Below are 21,838 nucleotides of genomic sequence, written 5' to 3'. Positions count from 1 at the left end.
CGCATATTTTTAATAATTAATTATTGAATGAGAAAGAGAAAATAATGAAGAAAAGAAAAGAAGTAGAACAAAAAAAAATAAAAATGAAAGACAAAAATTGATTCAATTCTACAATGTTATTTCAATATATTGAATTTTATTACAAAATGTTTGCATTTAGGCTACAACATGTAATATAATAATTGCGTTTGGTCTAGACCCTTATCAAAACAAAAGCTAAACTGCACCACATTTTCTATCGTCTTAGCAAGACACTTTTTTTTCTTCGGTTTACGTTTCAAGGAAACACGTTCTATTTAAATGCGAATAAATCTACGCGCGATTTAAATTATCCAGATAAAAGACGACTATACACAATCGGGTATCCTCTCCAACGTTGAATCTTTGTATCACAACGTACACGAAATATTAAATATCTCACTAAATGCAAATACGTTTCGACTAATAGCAATATTCATTATAATATTCGTATTAGATACATCTTTTCTTTTTATCTTGTTTAAAGGTAAGAGACATCTGAGTATGGATCTATATAGAACATAATATTCATAATGTATTTATATATAAATCGAGATACTGCATCATCTCGATGAATAACGGGAGAACAATTAAGAATTAATTGAAAATTATTTCACTTTAATAAACGCGACAGAGTAATGATGTTTTACGTAAATTATGAACTAACGAGGAGCTCAGGCATATACGTATGTATTTATATATACGTATACGTATATATATATGTATGTATTTATGTATGTATGTATGTGATTCATTTTCCTTGAAGCGCACCCTAAGAACGAATGGTCCAAAGACATGTGTTCTAAAGAAGAATAAGAATAAGACGATAATAGATCTCGTATTATCAAACTGCGTACAACCGAAAAATACATATAGGTGTAAAAAATAATCAAATGAGCGGTAGTAAAATACCCTCTCTACTACGTTATACGGTGTGCACGTGTATAAACGTTCAATTACGTTTTGTCCTCCAAACGTTTTTTTTTTCGAAGTAAAAGGAAACTATCCCAAGCAGCTAATTCTAAGATAATGTAATATCCTTTTTTTTGTTTATATAGCTTCTATTTATATTTAGGTATGCACGTATGTGTGATAACTAAACAGATACATGGTTTTTGCAAGTGTTATGTCTATTGTTTATAGACATATCGATGCATTAAAGATCAGGAGGCTGGATGAAATCGAATGAAATAATATAATAAAATAATAAATTGCCTTTAACAAAAAAAGAAAAAAACAACCCTTCTCTTTAAACGATTGTATCTGTTCAGTAAACACCATTCACCGACCAAATTCCATTTAGGCCTTCCTCTTGATCAAAAATATTTAATAATATCAGATTTTATTCTGATTTCATTTACAAGAAGAACACCTAAACGTTTGTTTTTCTTTAGTTTCAAGTAAAGAAACAATAGCAAAATCTTCACATTCATTCTTGAATATATTTCTATATTCTTCTCTCTTACTCACACTTTCATTCATAATTATCTTTTATTATACTCTACGTAATTATTCGTTATCTTTACGCAAATAATAACGAATATTCTTAATAATTCATGCTCGATTAATTTATTTAAGGAACAAAATAAGTCCCATTACGGTTGTACGTGCTTAAAATTTTTGTGAATTATACATATACGTACATGTTATTATGTAGTTTCATTGCACGCAAGATTATAATAAAATTTCTGTTTCATTCCATATATATATAATTCCTCCTTAACTTTGCCGATTATATTAATATCGTTAATATATATATATATATATATATATATATATATATATATATATATATATATTGTATATGTATGTATGTGTGTTTGTGTTTTGTGTGTTATATGAATATCGCTTTTTAATAATAGTTTTTTTTCTCACTTTTCGTAGAACGCGCACAGCAGCCTCCTGTTCTCTAATGTATATATAACTATATTTAATGATTTAATCATAAAATTATCAAGTAAAATTTGTAAAATACAATACATACTAAATCCTATCATAGAATTCTTAATCTTTCTTTATAAATAATTATAGTAATAGTCTTCACACCATTTGTTAATTTATAATAATCAGATATCATTTCTTCTTCTTTTTTCTTCTTCTTCTTCTAATTAATTTAAATATTACAATTTGTGCCCTTTGCACTAATTCATTTTATATAGTATTTTGCTTGACTATATTATATGATACACGTAATATATAATCTAAAGAACTTACGGTATTTACATATGTACACGTAACAACGGCGCAAATTTGTCAATAATATTTTTTTTCTTTCTTATTCTTTTTGTTTTTAATAAGATTATTAACGTTTGTTCAACGAGGAATGCATTGATCGTAAAAAGATGCACCTGATTAGAAGAAATGAGTTCGAAAACGAACGGGAAAAGGTTAAAATTCTAATCAGATCAGTCTCCTTAACGAATGTTCCTACAATACATTCAACGTTGAACAAAGTTATGGTCACTTACTTTTTATATTAATTCAATCGAACTGAAACTAATTACAAAAAGCTTATAATCCTTAAAAAATAGGCTCCATTGTTAACGATTCGGACATTTCTCCAAACTTTATTACACTTGACCAACCTCGGGTTGTTTAGTTTCTACGACTTCTTTTTTATGTTTCAGATCCAAAGTGCAAAAGCTTTTGTTGTTTTTCTTTTTTGAAACGACTACTTGCTGAAGAGGACCAAGAGAAAGACGATCCTAACTTCTATTTTACACATTCTTATATACTGTAGACGTTAACATACGCGTATAAAACAACACTAGATAGTATTATATCATTACATTATGTAAATACTTCCATCAATTCATTTTCAAATACCATGATGTATGATATAACTACGTTTAACCCGTAACTACAATTTGAATAATTGTAAAATACGAATTTTATCGTCCAATCGACCCTTACTTTGATACGATTCGTATAACGAATTAGAACGTTCTTCAAGAATAGAGGCACACCAATGGTTCATTTGTTATCTATTTTCTATGCGTTTAACGAAGCAGATCTATAACGAAAAACAATAATATAAATAAATCTCAAATTTTCTGCGTATTGTATATTTTTCGTTTTGATCATTACTGCAATTTTTGATCTTGTCGCTATATGTATATATTCTCTACGTCACACGATTTTATTAGATTTTAAGTGAATACGTTTAAATATAATAATACCTTATCCTATTATAAAAAAGTATAGCGAACGATCTGCTTCGTTTAACGAATTATCAAAAGTAGAAAACAAATGAACAATTTAATATGGATCTGTCACTTCTTTGAAGTTTCAGGAACAAGAACCTCAAGATAAGGATTGATTAATGCGATGGTACCTACGGGCTAAAATATATCAATAGGATATCAGAAACCTGTCTTTCTCAAGATTCTTCTTTCTATGCAAGAGCCGAGATCACTTTAAGAAGGAGAACTAAAACGTAAATCCTGCATAAAGGATTTATACTTAAAAAACGTTTTAGGGTTGGCCAAGATTTCACTCATGCTACGAATCCAAATCGTCCTCCCTCTGGCTACTGAAATAAGACACCAAACCGCCAAATTCCCCAGTACCTTCATCGTCGTATTGTTTATTTGCAACAGTAGCCGGGTCATTAGGATGCGTTTGCGATGGTTGTTGTGGCTGCGGTGGTTGAGACGGTGGAGGTTGCGGTTGCGGAGGTGCTTGAATCTGCGGCTGATTATCCGCGGGAGACGAAAAATGTTCCGTAGGATAGGGCGAACCTTGATAAGCTGCTGCATCGTCCGCCGTAGACATAGGCGGAGGAGGAGGATAAGCACCGTAGTGATAATTGGGTGGTGGAGGTGGATGATACGGCGAGAAATTTCCTGGCGGTCTATTTGGAGGTGGAGAAGGTTGTTGCAACGCGTGGTTAGCCGGCGAGGCATTCGTAAATGGTGGCATCTGATGCCTCGGTCCCATAGGATTATCGGTAAACCTGGAGATCGGTGGACCACCTCTTACGTAAGAAGGTGGAGGTGGCGTTGGTCCACCTTTAGCCAATGGACTACCGGCTGCAGGTGGTATCATGGGTGGAGGACCCGGTGCCAAAGGAGAACTGCGGTCTCGACTACTTATGGATATAGGACCACCACCTGATGGAGAGGGATCCATAGGATGATGAGGCGTATGATACATTTGTCCTGGAACTCTCATTCTCATGGGTGGTGTGCCAGACCTTACAGCCGCAAAATGAGGTGGCATGGAAGTTTGCCCTGGCTGTCTGTATGGCGAAGGTATCCTACCGCGTGGCTGCATCTCATAACCAGTTCGTGGACCTGTCATCATTTGTCCAGTTGCATTTGGAGCACCGAAATATTTATGACCCATTGCAGCCGCCGCTGCTGTGAACGACTGCGGATTATTAGACGACACCGGTTGTGACTGCAACATCCTCGTGATCACGGAAGACTGTTGACCGGGCGGAAGAGATGAATAGACAGACTGCGCGTTCGGTTGCGTCGAAGGTGGCAACTGCGTGGGTACGCCGCTCGCTGGTGGTGTGGACGGTGCCGAGCCGGAAGTACTGCTACCTGGAGTGGGAAGTACGTTTGGGATATCGCTCGACTTAACTTCTGGATTCGAATCCGTGCCCATGCCGAGCAAACCAGCTTCAGCCGCGGCTTTTGCTGCTGCTTCCGCGGCCCTGGCAGCTTCGAGAGCAAGAGTTTTCTTACCCTTGCCACGACCTCTCCGTTTTGGCTTCATCGGTGTTCCGTCGGGATTGAAGAGCTGCCCATCTGGTCCTGTCATCATTGGAATATGCCCTTCAGGTGTCCTGTCGGCCTCAGGTGTGATGACTGTGGGTAAGTTAGGGTTTATATTAGGTGATACGTTACTCGATACATCCATTCCAATCAAGTTGCTGCTGTTGGCTGCCATAACACCTGGACTCGTATTTGTCAATCCAGGAGATCCCAAAGTTGGAGCTCCACCTCTTCTCATCTGTTCGGCAAGTATTTCAGCTTTACTACGACGACCTCGTTTCTTTTTCTTAGGTACTTCTCCATCGGTTCCTTCGGGAGCGTTTGGATCTCTCTGTCTTTCAGCAGCCAAAATTTCTAATGCTTTTAACCGTGCTTTCTCTAATTTTTTAGCTTCTCGTTCTTCTTTCTTCTTTTTCTTCGCTATTTCGACAGCCGCTAACTCCAACTGCCGTCTACCATATTCTTCATCCTCCATCATTATTTGTTCTAGTTGTTCGTCGTCTAAATCTGCCAATTCTCCGGGTCCAAGACCTCCCAATGAACCTTCTGGAACATCTCCGGTGAAGGAACTAGCTACTGATATTGTTGTACCCGTCAATCCAACATTATCCGGAAGACCTTCATCGATTTTCGACGTTAATTCTCCCATTGGATTATCCATTGAATGAGATAAAACATCTTTATCATCTAAGTGCGGGCCATCTGTCGATCTTATTACCGAACCCATTAATAGTTTCTCTTTTCGTGCTTTGTTCTTACTTCCAGGTTTTGGTCCAGGCTTTTTCCTCGGTTTCGGAACTCCATCAACCAAAGTTTTGCGATTTGCCGCAGGACTTTTACTTTTTCTTGGTTTTTTACTTTTTGGCGATTTATTTTTCATTTTTGTTGCTTCTTTTTTAGGAGTGTAGATATCTGTTGAACAAATACATTTACAGGTATTAGTAAAATACATATATATATAGATATGCTAAAATATTAAATGAATTTATTACGTCATGCATACGTTAGATATTTACGCCAATGGTTTTCTTCTAGTTAGTTTTTAGGTAGCTATTTTGAGAATAGAATAAACACGTTTCTCACATATTAAGAAAAAATACATGGTTTTATAAAAGGTAAAAACGATCTTCTTATAAATGTAAATAGATATTCTAGGATAAGCGTAGATGTTTTTTTGTATAGGTAAAAAAGTAAAAGAAATATAATCTTTTGTTACTCTGAAGAAGAAAGAGAATATGTGAGTGTTATGTATGTGTGTGTGAGAACATGGGTGATATCATAAAGGTCGATATAAAACAGTGTGAATAAATATGATGAGTATAAAAAGTTGGAAAATTTAGCAAGATAAACAAACAAAAATTTACCTGAATCAGAATCTTTTTCTGCGTCTTCGTTTATGTCATCTGTTTCATTAACAACAAATTCGTCTTCGCTTTCTACAGTTTTCCTAATAGCTTTTTTTAATTCCTGTAGCAAGAAATAAAATAGTATTATTAATTATTTATTGATTAATTAAAACACTACAGATTTCAAAAGTTAATTCATTATAAATATCATTTATAGAACAAATACCTCCTCGCTATCCGTTGCTGTTGCTTCTTGATAATTGACCTTACGACCTCGTCTACGACTACGTCTATCTAATATTTCTTCCTCCTCCTGTTTATTATAATTATCGTCTGGTAAACCACCGTATATAATCTGTAAATAGAAAAGCAAAAAATAAGCCAAATAAAACAAAAATAATCTATAAAAGAAAGCAATATTCAAATAAAGTTACCTTGCGTCTAATAGTTGGAGCCTTTTTCTGTTTGGGTACATTTTCCTAGAAAATATTTATATTATTATTATATAATACTATGTACTTACTAAATTTTTTTTATTTATTTATCTATTTGTATACTAATATGTATATTCTAACTGGATACTAAGTAAAATAGATTATTAGACCATAATTTATTTATGAACGTATTTATTTACTTTTTTCTTTTTTTGAGCTGCAATTTCATCGATTTGTGGAAGAACCAATGTGTCCGTATTTGTAACAGTATTTTCTATCAGCTCTGTTTTCACAGCATCAGTAGTATTGTGCGTATTCTCGGTATTTTCGACATTTTCAAGATCAGCAATATTCTCTACGTTTTCAACCTTACTAGACACCACTTCTTCACCTCCTTCTTGGAGAACGGTATCTACATTTTCAGACGTATAATTATCATTGCTTCGTGGCTCTTCTTCCTCCTCGTTATCACTTTGGTTATCTGACTCTATTATACGTTTTCTCTTTTTTTTCTTTTTACTTTTTATTTTAGAAGTTGTCCTGTATCTTGAAGTTGGTATAGTTCTACTCCTAAAAGCAGTACATGATTTTAATGTATTATTGCTCTGTAACATTATATTCTTTAATATTACTTGTACAATATTACATTAAAAAAAAGCTTACTTCTTTTTTCTTTGTCTCCAAGAATTGTCACTATCTTCGCTATCTGAATTTTCCCATACAGATCGAGATTTTTTCCTTTTTGGTCTATCACTCTCATCACTATCATCATTAACTATAATAACACGAGAATCATATAAATGATTAAATTCTATATTTAAAAATAAGTATTATTTAGAAAATAATGTAATGTATTACATAGGGTGGGAGTCCAAGAATATCAAAAATAAAGAACTTTAGAGAATATTATAATAAATCTCGACAAATCAGCAATAAATACCATATTAATGTAACCTAAATACAATAATTTCCCTTTGGAAAAACACAAACTATTTTAAATCAGAGATTAACATTGATAAAATGTTATTTTCTTTGAAGAAACATTTCAAAAGGACATAAAGAAAACCTTACAGCATATATTATATTAAAACAAACTTACTAAAGTCTGGATCATAGGTAGTCGTTATTCTGGCTCTGGTAGATCTTCTAACAGGACGTGAATCTCCTCTTCTACCACGACGCCTAGAATCAGTAAAACTACTTTCGTCTGATGATGTCATATGATCGTCAAAATCTTCTTCGTCATCCGAACTAGTTCCTTTGAAATCTTCGTCACTTTCTGGATCATCCTCGCTGCTTATATCCAAGCTATTCAATTTACGATGCTTCCTTCGTGCTAATAATCGTTTATTAACTCTTTTCCTTTCTTCTTCCTCCTCATCGACTTCTTCCTTTTCTACTTTATATTCCTCGTCGCTTTCTCTTTCAGATTTTTGTTCAAGATCGTTTTTATCATCATTTACGTCCTTCGTTTGCAATGCTTCAACTTGTTGATGAAGCTTTTTATGAAAGAAATAAAGTCAGAGTTAAAGGATTTCATTCACATATCTTATACATTAGATCAAATATTTGTTTGTTTTGATTTACTAACCTGTGCTTCTTCTTTTTCAGCATTAACTATTGTCGCGATGTCTTTACCTCTTCCCTGATTACCAGCACCTTGGACAGCTTCAACTTCATCTTGAATTGCAGCATTAATCATATCATCATATTCGTTAAATTTGTAAGTATTTGCGCAACGTCTTTCTCGTAATTGATAAACCGGTTCACTTTCTTCACTGCTAGATGTTTCCGAACTTGAAGCAGATGATGATTGTTCCGATGAAGACTCTTTAAATAAAATAGAAATAATGAATACAATGTTTTATAAATGTTTCATAAATACAAAAATATCTTAATAAATTTACCATTTTCAGATTCTTGGCTTGATTCTTTTAAATCCTTTTGAAGACGTTGTGTTTCATTCTTTTGTAAGACGTTATCTAAACTTATACCAACAAAGGCCAACCTTTTTTTTCGTAATACTTCATTTTCATGACGTTTTGACAATTGATCATATGTCTTTAAATTTTCACGTAATTTAGATACCAATATATTCTGTTAATTAATACAACAAAATTAATATTATTGTATATATATATATAATTATTTCTAATTAAATTTTATATTAAAAATGACTTACATGTTGACATGGTGGACAGAACCAATCACCTTCTGGGATTAACATGAGTGCAGGCCTCAAACAAGAGCAATGCCATCCTTTATCACAAGAATCACATAAAAGAATCCATTCGGGATGATCAGCCTTGCCACATTTTTGGCAAGCATATTCATCATCTGCTTCTTCAACATCACTTTGAGCTACGAAAATATAAACATTTATATAATTTATATTTCAAAGTATTTCATCTCGATTTTAAAATTGCAAGATTATTTTTGTAGATTCTATTTTTATTTTAATATTAATACCTTTTTGAGCAGTTCTAGCTCTTCTTAATGGTTCGGATTCCTGATCTTTTTCAAGGTCACTTTCTGGTGAAAATTCGTGATCACTTTTGAAAAGTAAAGATCCTTCAGTTTCTATTTCCTCTTCCTCTTCTTCATCTTCATTGTCAATATCATTATCAGAACTAGAACCAGATGAACTTTGCCATGGATTAGCTTCGTTAAATTTTGCAAGCATTTTCTTCTTTTTTCGCTTTTTTCGTTTTCGATTGGATTTTATATCCTTATCGATTTCTTTCATCGTAACTTCTTCTTCACTTTCGTTCTGTAAAATACATATATATATATACATATATAATTTACAATAATGACAAAATAAATAATTTAAATGAACACTTTTTCGTTATTTATATATATTTTATAATTAAACATACTTTTTTCCTTCGCTTTTTTTTATCTGTAGTATCTTTTTTCTCTTTAACATCAATTAGCGTTTCTTCTTCAATTCTTCTTCTATCTGCTGCCTCTTTAATCTTCAATTGGGCAATTCTTCTTGATTGCCTAACAGGTGTTTCACCTTGCAATACACCTTCTTGTTGTTCAGGTGCAATATCCCTTCCTATTTCTAAACCCAATACCATTTTTCCTGTAAATAATTAAGTAGAATGTTAGAATAAAGATTTATTTTTCTTTAATTAATTAATCATATTATTATACTACTAATTGTTTTCATTTTATTTAAATGCTTATGATTATATTTTAGGATAGTAGTTTTCTATATTCTTTTATTTTTAATATTACTTATTTTGTTACAAAATAATATATAATTTAAACGTTAAAGTTAATATAACTTAAAAGATTATAAAATAAACCTATTGTTTCGAAGCAATATTTTAATGTGTCTTGATAAACTTAACTTAATAAATTTATCTATTTCCGAATATAATGGCTTATAAAAGATTCTATCATCCGATACCTACACTTATTGTTTATTGATATCTATGGATTTTAGTGTGACCGTCAAAAAATTCCTAGAATAAGAGATATAAACAAATTCGTTATGCGAAGTAATACGCTGAATTTATTCCGACTTGGCCTCAAAATATTCTAAACATCTTGAAATTTAAGAATATGTTTCGTTTTTCACAAAAATTACAATTTAAATTAGCCAATGGTCACTACTTTTTATGCATATCGAATATGTTCGTCAAATTTAGTTAACTAGTTAAATTGAAAGTATTCATGAACTTACTTTTCTTTCTCTTTTTTTGAGATGAAGATGGTGTTGTCTCTAATGAAGAAGCATTGGTAGGTGTTCCCTCAAGATTTACGTTAGGAGATTCCTCAGATGTTTGGTTTACATTTACTCCTCCTGAATGCTTCGGTCGTGAACGTCCACCGCCTCTGCAACGTCGTCTCCTTCCTCTTGGACGTCCTCTATTTTTACGTCCCATTGGAATAGAACGCGTAATCCTAACATCATCATCATTATTGCAATCTTTATTATCTTCTGCTATTTTACATTTCACAGCCTCATCCTCTGAACTTATTGTTACAATGCGACTCTCTTCGACGGATTTACGCAATTGTTTATCTGGTATACGTTTCGCACGTAATTTTATTCTTTTACCACCCATCATTTCTTCTTCCTCCTCTTGTTTTTCTCCTAATTCTTCGACATTCGAATCTTGTGCACTATTACGTCGTTTACGTGAAACTTTTGGAATTTCTGTATCATCCATTTTCCAACCTTCATATACGAGTTCAGAAACTGATTTAACACGAATAGCTATTTTTGTATTACTATTATCTTCACCAATGTTTATATTTAAACCTTTTAATGTATCATCTTCGGCACAAGCTAGTGGATCAGGCTCTTCTGATGGTGCATCAAACACATCTTCATGATCACCTCCCATAGAATCATCTGATGATACTGTAATTGGTTTTACTTCAACATTTTTAACTTCTGAAAGATCCTTTTTATTATTTACGTCTAAATTATCGGTTGGTAAAGAATCCTTTTTAAATTTATCTTCAGCTTCAATATTACTTACAGCTGCATTGTATACATCTGTGATAGGTGGAATTATTAAAGATTCATTTACTTTATTCACTATGTTGCTTTCAAGTTTTAATTCTTTCTTTTCCATTACCGTTTCTATCTTCGTTTCTGATTGTGAATTATATTTTATATCAGTAGATAAAGTTTCTACAAAAGGTTTTATATAAGGTGGTTTAGATTTTAACGGTGGAACATCTTCTATTTCTGAAATATCACTTGCTCTTTTATTGCCTTCTTTCTTAACGTCATTTCTTAAAATTCCCAATATTTCTTCTTTCTTGTCAAATATTGGTTCCGGTCTAGTACAGGCTGTTATGGTATTTTGTATATTGAGTACAGATTTTGTATAAATATTATCTTTATTTGTATTGGAAATATTAATAAAATCAGTCTGTTTACTTTTATCATCACTTATATCGTAAGAAACAGTTGGCTTATTAGCAATGAAATTTGTATGGTTGATATTATCAGAAATATTACTGTCTTTTAACTGTACTAATGAATGAGTTTCAAAACTTTGTGATGCTTGTTGTATATCATTGTCTAATTTAATTGTAGAGGTATTTGGTACAGACTGATTACATGTTTCAGCCGCAATAGATTCATTTACAGAATTATCAATGTAATTACATTCTTTTGTTTCGAATTTATTTTGTTCACTTTCATTTTCAAGATAGTTAGTTTTTAATCCCTGATATTGTTGCGATTTTAATAATACTTCTGCTGCAACTTGCGATGTTATCTCTTTGCTTTTAGCAACGTTATCTTTATCGTTTATCTTTTCTATAATTTGTTGACCCATAACATTTACAGTATTATCTAATATATTTGTTGGTTGATCATTAATGTCACCTGATCCACTATTTTTTTGAACTTGTATTAAATTAGAAGTATTTTCTGTATTGTCTGTATTTTTGTTACTATCTAACTTTTCAAACACAGAGTTATCTATATCTTGCACCGATTGAATAATAGAAGGCTTACTTTCATTTTGTAATTTTATTATTGTGTTTTCACCTAAGACGCTTTTATTATTAGCAGTATTGTTCATATATTCTTTGACAATTTGATTAGAAGTAATTTGAAACTCTGCTTCAGTTTTTTCATTTACAAATGTTTGTAAGTTAGAATGATCTGATGATGCTGTTAGAATAGTTGTAGTATTATTTACTTTACTTGAACTATCAAGAGAAGATATATTATGTAATACTGTATCCTTTCTGTATTCATCTGTACTTGACTCATTGATTGTTTGTTCATTTTTACTTATGTCACTGCATTTATTATCATCACACTTGTAACTTACTTCAATATTTTTGTTGTTGGAAATATTAATTACTTCATCTGAATTAACATTACATATTTCCTTTTTATTTTCTATGTCGTTTTTAGTAAAATCCTTGTCAGTTGCAATTTGTAAGTTTGATTCTAACTCTTTTTTATCACGTACAAATTGCTGTGACTCGTCAAGTAATATATATTTTTTATCATCTGTACATTCTCGTTCAATATTTATGTTTTCTGTTATTTTATTATCATTTATTGTATGTTCTTCTACGGAACAATTAGGAATATTATCTGTAGATTCATAATCCTCTAATGTGTCTGCTTCAAAAACATCGTCACTGCCATCATCATTAGAATCATTACTATCATAATTTGCAACTAAAGATTGCTTATTAACTGAACTCTTTTCAGATTCATTTGAGATTAAATTTATTTCATTTTGTACAACATTTTGTTTTTCAGTATTACTCATATCTTCTTTCAATTTTATATCTGTACTTTCATAACTACTATTATTTATGGCCGTTTCAGATTTCTCTGTATATGTTTCAGTTATTTGTACGTTATCACTTTCTTTATCCTTTGTTTTATTGTTTGAATCTTTTTGTTCAACAAAAATGTCTGCAGTAATAGGGGAATTACTTTCCTTATTACTTGTCATAGAAGTATCTAATGCAATTTTCTGATTTTCTGTGATAAGAGGTAAATCATTTGGCATACAAAAATTATCTTCTTTTCTTATATTTTGATCATTCAACAAATTATCATTGCTAACTGTTGATTTATCACTATCGGATGGTGTTACTAATTTCTCACCATTAGGTGGAGTTTCTTCTACCTCCTTTGAGGACTCATTAGATTCTGACATTCTGCAATCAATTATCATATCTTCATTTGAATCTTGATCTATACAAGAACTTGGATTTTCTGATACATCATCAGCATACTCATTCACACTTTGATCAATACTAGATGAATAATTTTCTTTTAATGATGGCATATTACTAATTTCAGTAGATTTTATAATAGAAATATTAGATGCTATTGGTGCTAGTACGTTAAATGCACTGTTACTTGTTTTAGCGGAAAATGAATTATCAATTTGTTGAGATACTATCGGTATGTTACTATTGTCTTGTAAAAATATATTTTTAACGGATCCATCGTTTGAACTACTTATAACAGAAGCAAATGATTCTTTATTATATTCTTGCATACACGCAGAACTGCTAACAGTTGCATTATCTACAAGATCAGATTCAGGAATATCCTCAGATGCATTTGTTTTGATAAAAGAATTAGTTAATTGTTTCTCTTTAATTTCTTCTGAATCTCCTGAACCTTCATCTTGTACTCCTAAATCTGACAATGTATCATTTCTTTCACTATTTTTATCATAATTTACTGACATTGAATCAGCATCCGAACTAATTTGTCCTTTCATTTTTTCAGTATCAGTATCCATTGATTGCTCTTCTTGCATATCAAATTCAGATAGATTATCATTTTTATCACTGTGTTTATCATAACTTTCTCTGCTTAAATCTACCTCGTCTTTTTTAAGAGCTTGAAATTCATCAGAAACATTATCTATTTCTTGTATTCCAGCAGAACTGTGTACTTCTTGGAAATTTGGAGATGAAATTAAATCTGTAGATTCTAACATATTAGTATTATCTTCTTCAATTGCACATTCTTGTACATTTTTAGATTCCATTTGCACATCTTGATCCCGATCTTTATTACAAGGTGACATACACGTATTTGTTGTAGGATCAGATTCTGTTTTTTCTATAATCTCATGAGAAGTTTCCTCTTTTTTCAAAGATTTATATTCAGCTTCATTCTCAGAGTAAGTACTAGGTGATTCTACGATTTCTTTTATATTGTCTGATATATTAAGATTGGCATCCTTTTCAGCATTTGTTGATTGATAAGATCTATCATCCATAAATCTCGATTGATCATTAGTTGGAGTGTTTTCATTGTATTGTGTCACATGCTCGGTCTTCATATCATTATCAATCACTATGTTCTTTTTATGCTGAAGATCTGAACTATTTGTTAATGATTCTGCTGTATTTAATGTTACATTTACATTATTAGTAATAAAAGATTGCGAAACAATATCTGTGGATTCAGATTTTTCAAGTTTTACAGTAGTTTCCTCCGATTCTTGTACAGTATTGGATTGTAAATCATCTATTTGATGAGTTGTTCTTGATATTGATTGATCAATGGCATTACTGACACTTTCTTCATTTGAATTCCATGCATGACTTGAACCTTCGAGTTTTTCTCTCTTGTCATTTGTACAATATATATTATGAGAATCAAATGAACTAGGTTTTAATGAATTATTATTTGTTTGAGTAACATCAAATTCTTCTGATTTATATGACAGCAGTGTATCTTCTGAAGGTTTAGAAGAAGAAACACATTCATACTGTAGCGTGTCAGATTTACATTGAATCGATGTAGTGACAATTTGATCCGATTGAGTTTCCAGATCTGTGGACTTTGAAGTATATGAAATGCAATTTGGTCCAAAAAAAAATCTTGGTGGTGATGCAGATTTTGGTTTACACTCGTTATCGATTTTGTGTAAAAATTCTGAATTTTGTGTAACTATGCTACATGAATCTGAAACGTTTGTAGAGACTTTTTCACTGCTTAATGAGTAGGGTACAAGTATAGCGTTTGTACTAGATTCTAAAACTTCTGAAGTATCTGCTTGGCATGAAGATATAGAGGAATCACATTGTATAGTTTCCAATAATTTAGAATTTTCTTTAGATTTTGTGGAATTGCTATCAATTGCATCTGTATCAGTAATGTTAGATTCTATACTATTTTGATCTAGCGCACTAACTTCATTGGAAGAATTTGCATTCATTTTTTCATTTAAATTATCAGTGCTAGAAAGACATTCAAAGCTACCTTTTGACAAAGATAAATCTTCGCTTGTTTGTAAAGTGCTTTCATTTGTATTACTACATGTCTGATTACTAGTGCCTTCTTTGGGAAAATACTGTTCTTTTTGTGATATGTCTTCTTCATTTGATATGATACTGCTGTCACATTCCGTTTTTTCTGCAGGTTTACCTACATCCCACCTCGATAACCGTTTAATAGGACCACTTGTACTTTTCGGAATTGTTTGAACACCCAGAGTTGGTTTAAATTTTGGTTTTTCTTGTGTAGAGCCTACTATTTGGCTTTCATTAACATCGACATTAGATTGAGAATAATTCCTATTAAACCTTACAGGACTTTTACTTGTCTCCACTGAAGCAGTTGAAACTTCCTTTATTAGATTTTCTTCATTTAAGATTTCACTTGAAGATAAACTTGCAGTCGCTGAGTCAGCTTCACTTTTGGACTGACTGCTACTTTCCTTATTATCAGCTGACGTATCATCACCAGGATTACCTGTATCACATTCAACTCCAGAACCTTCACCGTAGAATACCATAACAGGTTCTTCTATAGGTTCACCAATTCCAGGATTAACAGCATCACAATCACTACCGGATCCTTCACCTTGAACCATCATTAGTGGTTCTTCAATCGCTTCACCTATTATATCTTCTCTCCAACTATTATTAATCATTGTTCTTTTATCAATGGATCCTCTAATAGGTATTACATCTGGCCTCATTCTTTTTAAAATATCAGACTGCACATCATCCCCTTCTAATGGCCTTTTTAAAGAAGTTGAACCCATTCTTAAAGCAGTTATTTTATTTGGATCAGAAAGCAACCCATAGCTTGATAATCTATGCTCTTCTTTAGGAGGTAATCTAGGATTGTTGTGATATGCAGCAGCAGACATTTCATAAGCTGTAAATGGCATCTGTCGTTTACTCAAGTCTGCTACCATAGCATGATTACGCATCATCACTGCTCTAGAATCAAAGGATAGATTTTGGACATCAGATTTGTTTGATTTTTTAGTACTCAAATCCATTTCTCTATGTTGAAAATTTTGAGATCTATATCCAGGTGTAGATAAATCCATACTTTTGGTGAATTTTCGACTAGAAAGATTACTTCCCGAAAAATCCACAGGAATACTTTGTTCATTCACACTTTCCCAACTACGAGGTGATGTAGATAAGTCCATGCCTCTATGTCCTCGAAGTATAGCAGGTTTTTCAGGTTGACTTCTTGGACAAAAATCTTGTGGTAACCTGTCATCATCTCCATTGATTGTTGAATTAAGTATACCTCCAGATCTTGCCAGATTCTCTGCTATTTTTTCTAGTGACTTTGCTCCACTAGATTTTTCATGTTTTTCAGACTGAATTCTTACAAGATTTGCAGCTAATTGATTTATTGGTTTAACAGACAATTTACTATGTCCAGATGTAATATCTGTATGTGCAAAAGAAAGGCTATTTTTACCAGATAATTTTTCTAAAGATTTCATTACAGATTCTGTTGTTTCCTCCATAGTATTATGTTTTTTAGATATATTTATTGGGGTACTAATAGGCATTATATGATTTGGATTCTTTTCTTCCTGTATTTGTTTCAAATCAGCAATATTTACAAGTTTAAGAGGAGAAGTGATCACAGATGTTTCTATTGATTTTAAAGGTACTAATTCTTCATTAGTAATTTTATTGATATTTGATTTTATTAGATTTTCAGATTTAACAATTTCCAGAGGCTTAGTATCAGGTGTATGAGATACAATAGCTTCTTCTGGTAAGGTTTTCTTTGCAATTATTTTCTCAATCGGTATATGGGCACTTCCATTGGTCACTTTTACAGTATTTGCAACTTGTATATTTGATTCTGTAACTTGACCTTGTGCTACCTCTAAGGAATCATCTTCTTCTGTATTTTGTTTGGAACTTTCATCATTAGTTACACCTTCATCTTCTTCATCTTCTTCGTCTTCTTCTTCTTCATCTTCTTCATCCTCCTCTTCCTCTTCTTCCTCCTCCTCTTCCTCCTCCTCTTCATCATCATCTTCTTCTTCCTCCTCTTCCTCATCTATTTCTTCCTCATCATTTTCAACATCTGCATTACTTTGATCAGCGATAATACCATTTTTTTCATGATCATTACCATTTGTAAGGGCATCTTTTTGTTCGACTTTATCTTCTAAATTACCATTATGAGTGCCATTTTCTTGTATAACTTCATTTTCCTCCAAACTGGGTGATGTAGTTACTTGACCAGTGTCTATAATAGGTTTCTCAGATATTTCTAAACTATTACTATCTTCATTAATTGGTATCGATTCAGCTTCACCATTTGATAGAGAATTTATTAAATTGACAAAACCTTCTCGATCTCTAATATTAGAAAATATTGATATTAGTTTACAATATACAACACCAGTTAAAAACATTATATAAACAAAACTTACTTCGCTACTAGTTCCCAATTTTCCTCATCTAAATCCTCCCTGTATACTCTAATATTACACTCCTCATCGAATTGACACCAATAAGCTAATCCAGTTTTGTCCTTCCCTAATGGTTCCACACGCAACTCATCTGCTGTAAGTTTATTTACTTCATTTTTAAATTTTTGATTCAAATCAAACTGAGTTTCCAAGAGTACCTAAGATAATGATTGCAATATTAACATAACTATTCATATATAAATAAATATATACCATAAATAACAGTAATGACATATGAGAAAAATATTAATGTACCTTAAGTAGACGTAATTTAACAGTAATACGAGCTTTCTTATAACCAAAACGTTCAAGTTCCCACCCATCCTGATTAGAATACGTATGACAAAATTTCACCAATGCTCGTTCCCACTTTTCAGGACAGACTGTCTTACGTGTTTTTCTTAGCAATTTTATATGTAAATCTACTAATTGTTGAGGTACTGAAAGAAAGAAAATATCAATATGATAAACTGATACAATTATAATAACAATATGATGCATGTATAGAAAAAATCAAATATGATGCATATATATATATATATATAAAAACAGATTGTTTGATCTTTAGGATTGTGTTTACAACAAAATTATAAATACATTAAATATAAAAAGTAATATCTTTATATAAAAGAAATAAATTTATTGTTATAATTTAAAACTACTATTTCATTCAAAGAAATAAAGAAATTGAATAAATGTGCAATATTGCATTTAGAGAAGTGTCTTTCATAAAGCTAACAATAACAACAACAAAAAAGAAAAATCAAAGAGTTAAAAGATTTATAATTGAAACGTCAAAATATATCATGCCTATGAACAGACCGAAATACATCCATAATTCGTAATCACATATAACCGCGATTGACAAGAAAGAAGGGAGGTGGCAGCACGGGGCAAAACAACAACACACGACGGAACGATCTTGGTGGGGTTTATCTGTCAAATTGGCAGTCTTTTTTTACACCATCCATGTAAGAGAGAAAGAGACATTGTTGGTTGGGAGTAAAAAAAGAACAACGAAGAACACGAATTGCGTGCTTTCTTCTTCGTGAGAGAGATCCACCCAACGTTACAAATGGAATGAAAGAAAAAAAAGAAGAAAAAGAAGAGAGAGAGAGAGAGTATGCAGGGGGAGAATGAAGAAATAAAGAAAAAAATAGATCCGTAGATTCGCTATATAGTAAAGATTAGCCACAGACCTTGTAGTCCCTGTGGAAAGGGATGAAAACATAGGGAGGTCGCGTGTACTGCGCACGCACATATGTACATATAATGCATACGTCCGTCGTAGGTATGTACGAATTACATAGAAGAAACACATACGAATGTAAGTATATGAATGTAGTAGTAGAAACGAGTAGGCAAATACATGAGAGGTAATTTTCGTCGAACTAGCATCCATCTACGTCTTTACAAAGAGTTTAAGTCGCGCTACTAACATCTCGGCAAGAAAGAGAATCGTGAAAAAGGAAAACAAAACTTTTGCAGAGAGTTCGCGCGAGACTTTTCGTCTGGCGGGGGCGGGTCGGTTATTCCCTGCCGCTTCCTCTCCAACCCTCTTTGTCATCCCACTCGTGCAGAGAGTATTCGTTTTGTCTCGTTCCCTCTCTCTCTTTCCTTCTTTCTTTCTCTTTTTCTTTCTCACTCTTGTTCATTCGCTCTCTTACATGAACCATGCGCGAGCGCGCTGGTATATAACAAACACATACATACATGTGACAAGCATATACACAAAAAGAGACGTAAAGAGAGAGAAAGAGAGAGTGAGTGAGTGAGCGCGCGCGCGCGCGTTTGTGTGATGCGCGCGCGCCCATATACGTACGCTTACTACGAACGACGACGAATGAACGAACGAACGCGGTGGTAAGATATAAGAAATACATATACACGCATAGACATTAATTTGACTCACCTTCCTGCGTATTCTCAATCATCTCTTGCAACCTTGCTATGTCTGGATAGACTATGCCACAGGATTTGCCGAAACGAGCGAGGAAGGAGCAGATCACGGCAAAATTTGGGTCACTCGCGCAAGAGGCTTCGTTATCGGCCGCCATTTTTCCACAGCTAAAACTCTCTTCGCAGAGGGGCCCGTAGCCGTGCTAGGGCCGATATGCTACTACGCTAGGCGGCCTCACCACTCTCGTATCGCATTTTCGGTTCTTCGCCGTTTTCTTCTTCTTCTATTTCCCTCTCTTTCTATCGTGCGCGTCCTCGCGCGAAATCCTCGAAGAAAGTCAAAGAAAGAGAGGGGGTTGAATAGGGAGAAAGGGGGAGAGAGAGAGAGAGAGAACAACTCACGAGAGAACCGCCGGTAGACAGAGCGAGAAGCGTTGATGCACACACTGAGAATCTCGCTTCCCGCTTTTTCGTTCCTTCTCTCTCTTGTCTCTTTCCGTTCTATTGCACCTTTTCGTTTGTTCCTTCAAATGAACACAACATAACACAATAATAATGTCGATGGCAGCGGCGACGACGTCGACAATGCTACGCAATGGCAACAACAACGACGTCGACGACGTTCGAATAATTCTCTTCTCTTCTTTTCTCTATACACTTTACTTTTCACTTTATCCGCCGTTATTTGCGCCCCACTGATTACGGTAAAGCACAACACCGGAGAGAGGCAAAGAAGGGACGACACACACGCACAGAATATCCAATTTTATTTTTCGTCTTCAACCTTCTTATTCTTTTTCTTCTTTTTTTTTTTGTGTTCAAGACAGGAGAAAAGCAAAGGCGCTCTCACACGCCTTGTCCGCCTTCTTCCACGCACTTTTCACATATCACAAGTCTCTTCTTATACACGAACGCACGCACGTATAAACGACGCACGCAAGACGAACGCACACTGAGATCCGTTGTCGGATTTCGCACCCGCTTCAAACTATATTTCTTTTTCTCTTTCTCTTTCTATCACCTCCTGTATTTACGTCTCTGTCTAACAGGGAAGAATGCGCACGCAGCATACGATCGTAACGACGTCGCGCACGTAACACACAGCGATTGCTTTCCTCGTGTGTTTGGCACCACTCTCTAGCCTCGTTCGCTGCTCTCTCGTGCCTCGCCTTAGAGGAAACACGAAGACGATCGTTAGCGCGCAACTTCTACGACGTGCAGAGATGTGGCGGCGCAAGACAACGGCGGCACAATCATCAACAATAACAATAACAATAACTATAAACTCGACTTTTTCTTCTTCTTCTTCTTCTTCTTCGTTGACGACGACGAGGACGAAGGCAATACAACGACCAGGACGACGATGACGGCTTAGAGACGACGAAGAAGACAACGTTGCTAATGATAAACGCGTTCTCTTTCTTCTCAACGAGTCTCATTGGACATCACCATCTCCACCTCCATCTCCTCCTCGGCAACTCTCCGGGCCTACGAAACGTTACGAAGGAAAAGGGGTTCTCAATTGGCGACATTTCTTTCAACCAATCTCTAAGCTTATGATCGAACCCTTCGATCCTTACGTTCGATCTTTACTCTCATTCCCTCCCATCCTTTATTTTGAATTTTCTAACATTGATAATATCGATTGAAGCGTACTAAACATTGATCATTACGATCGATCTTTCTGTAATATATTTTCCTCGAATTCAACACAATGATGTTTCGCATTTTCATCTCAACTCTCTCACATACGAACCAAACGAATTTTCTAGAGCCTCGTATCAACGGTTCTCAACTTATTACATTTAGTTTTCGTTTTTGCCGCGTTTTACGATAGGCAGTACCATCCATCCCCTTGCCCCACTACTGCTACTATGTAATACATATATATGAATATATATGTTTGTATGTATGTAACCTTCTTATTGTATGGACGGACGCGTTACGCCCTTTTTTCTCTTATGCCGCATATATACCTCTGTCTATCTATTCTCTTTTTTTCTCTCTCTCTTTCTCTCTCCTTCCCATTCCTCATCCTCTCTATTCATCTCATTCTCTCTCTCACTTTTTTCAAGCGTCATCGAAAGATTAAATGATTGGATATGTTTAGCTATTTTCATGGATAAAAAAAGAAATATGAAAAATTAGATAAAAAGGATATTGAGAGAGAGAGAGAGAAAGAAATAAAGATGGGTGCG

At 33.6% G+C, this 21,838-nt stretch overlaps 1 protein-coding gene and 1 long non-coding RNA gene across 3 annotated transcripts; one reads left to right on the top strand and one right to left on the bottom strand.

Moving 5' to 3' along the window:
* Nucleotides 1-101: 101 nt before the first annotated feature.
* LOC107066664 (uncharacterized) lies at nt 102-19,798 on the bottom strand. 2 transcript variants are annotated; one of them, XM_015321512.2, is made up of 17 exons: nt 19,654-19,798; nt 17,997-18,181; nt 17,703-17,899; nt 10,220-17,628; nt 9,402-9,613; nt 8,992-9,292; nt 8,705-8,883; nt 8,430-8,619; nt 8,114-8,352; nt 7,622-8,021; nt 7,186-7,297; nt 6,723-7,092; nt 6,523-6,567; nt 6,315-6,443; nt 6,107-6,209; nt 4,713-5,654; nt 102-4,568 (listed from the first exon to the last, which is right to left on the bottom strand). In XM_015321512.2, exons 1-17 carry the CDS (start codon nt 19,796-19,798, stop codon nt 3,520-3,522), a joined length of 12,207 nt encoding a protein of 4,068 aa, XP_015176998.2. In that variant the 3' UTR covers nt 102-3,519. The 2 variants fall into 2 exon arrangements, with proteins under 2 accessions (XP_015176998.2, XP_015176990.2); XM_015321504.2 differs by having other exon boundaries at nt 102-5,654.
* On the top strand, nt 18,477-20,552 carry LOC149031062 (uncharacterized). The gene is made up of 2 exons (XR_016178072.1): nt 18,477-19,604; nt 19,704-20,552. It is a non-coding gene; the product is annotated as an uncharacterized LOC149031062 (long non-coding RNA).
* Nucleotides 20,553-21,838: the final 1,286 nt, after the last annotated feature.

Source organism: Polistes dominula, unplaced genomic scaffold (genome assembly GCF_049000335.1).
Source record: "Polistes dominula isolate Pdom_NZ unplaced genomic scaffold, Pdom_raw_medaka contig_12, whole genome shotgun sequence".
NCBI classification, from domain to species: domain Eukaryota; kingdom Metazoa; phylum Arthropoda; class Insecta; order Hymenoptera; family Vespidae; genus Polistes; species Polistes dominula.
The sequence above is the reverse complement of the archived record's forward strand: the minus strand, read 5'-3'. Positions and strand labels throughout refer to the sequence as shown.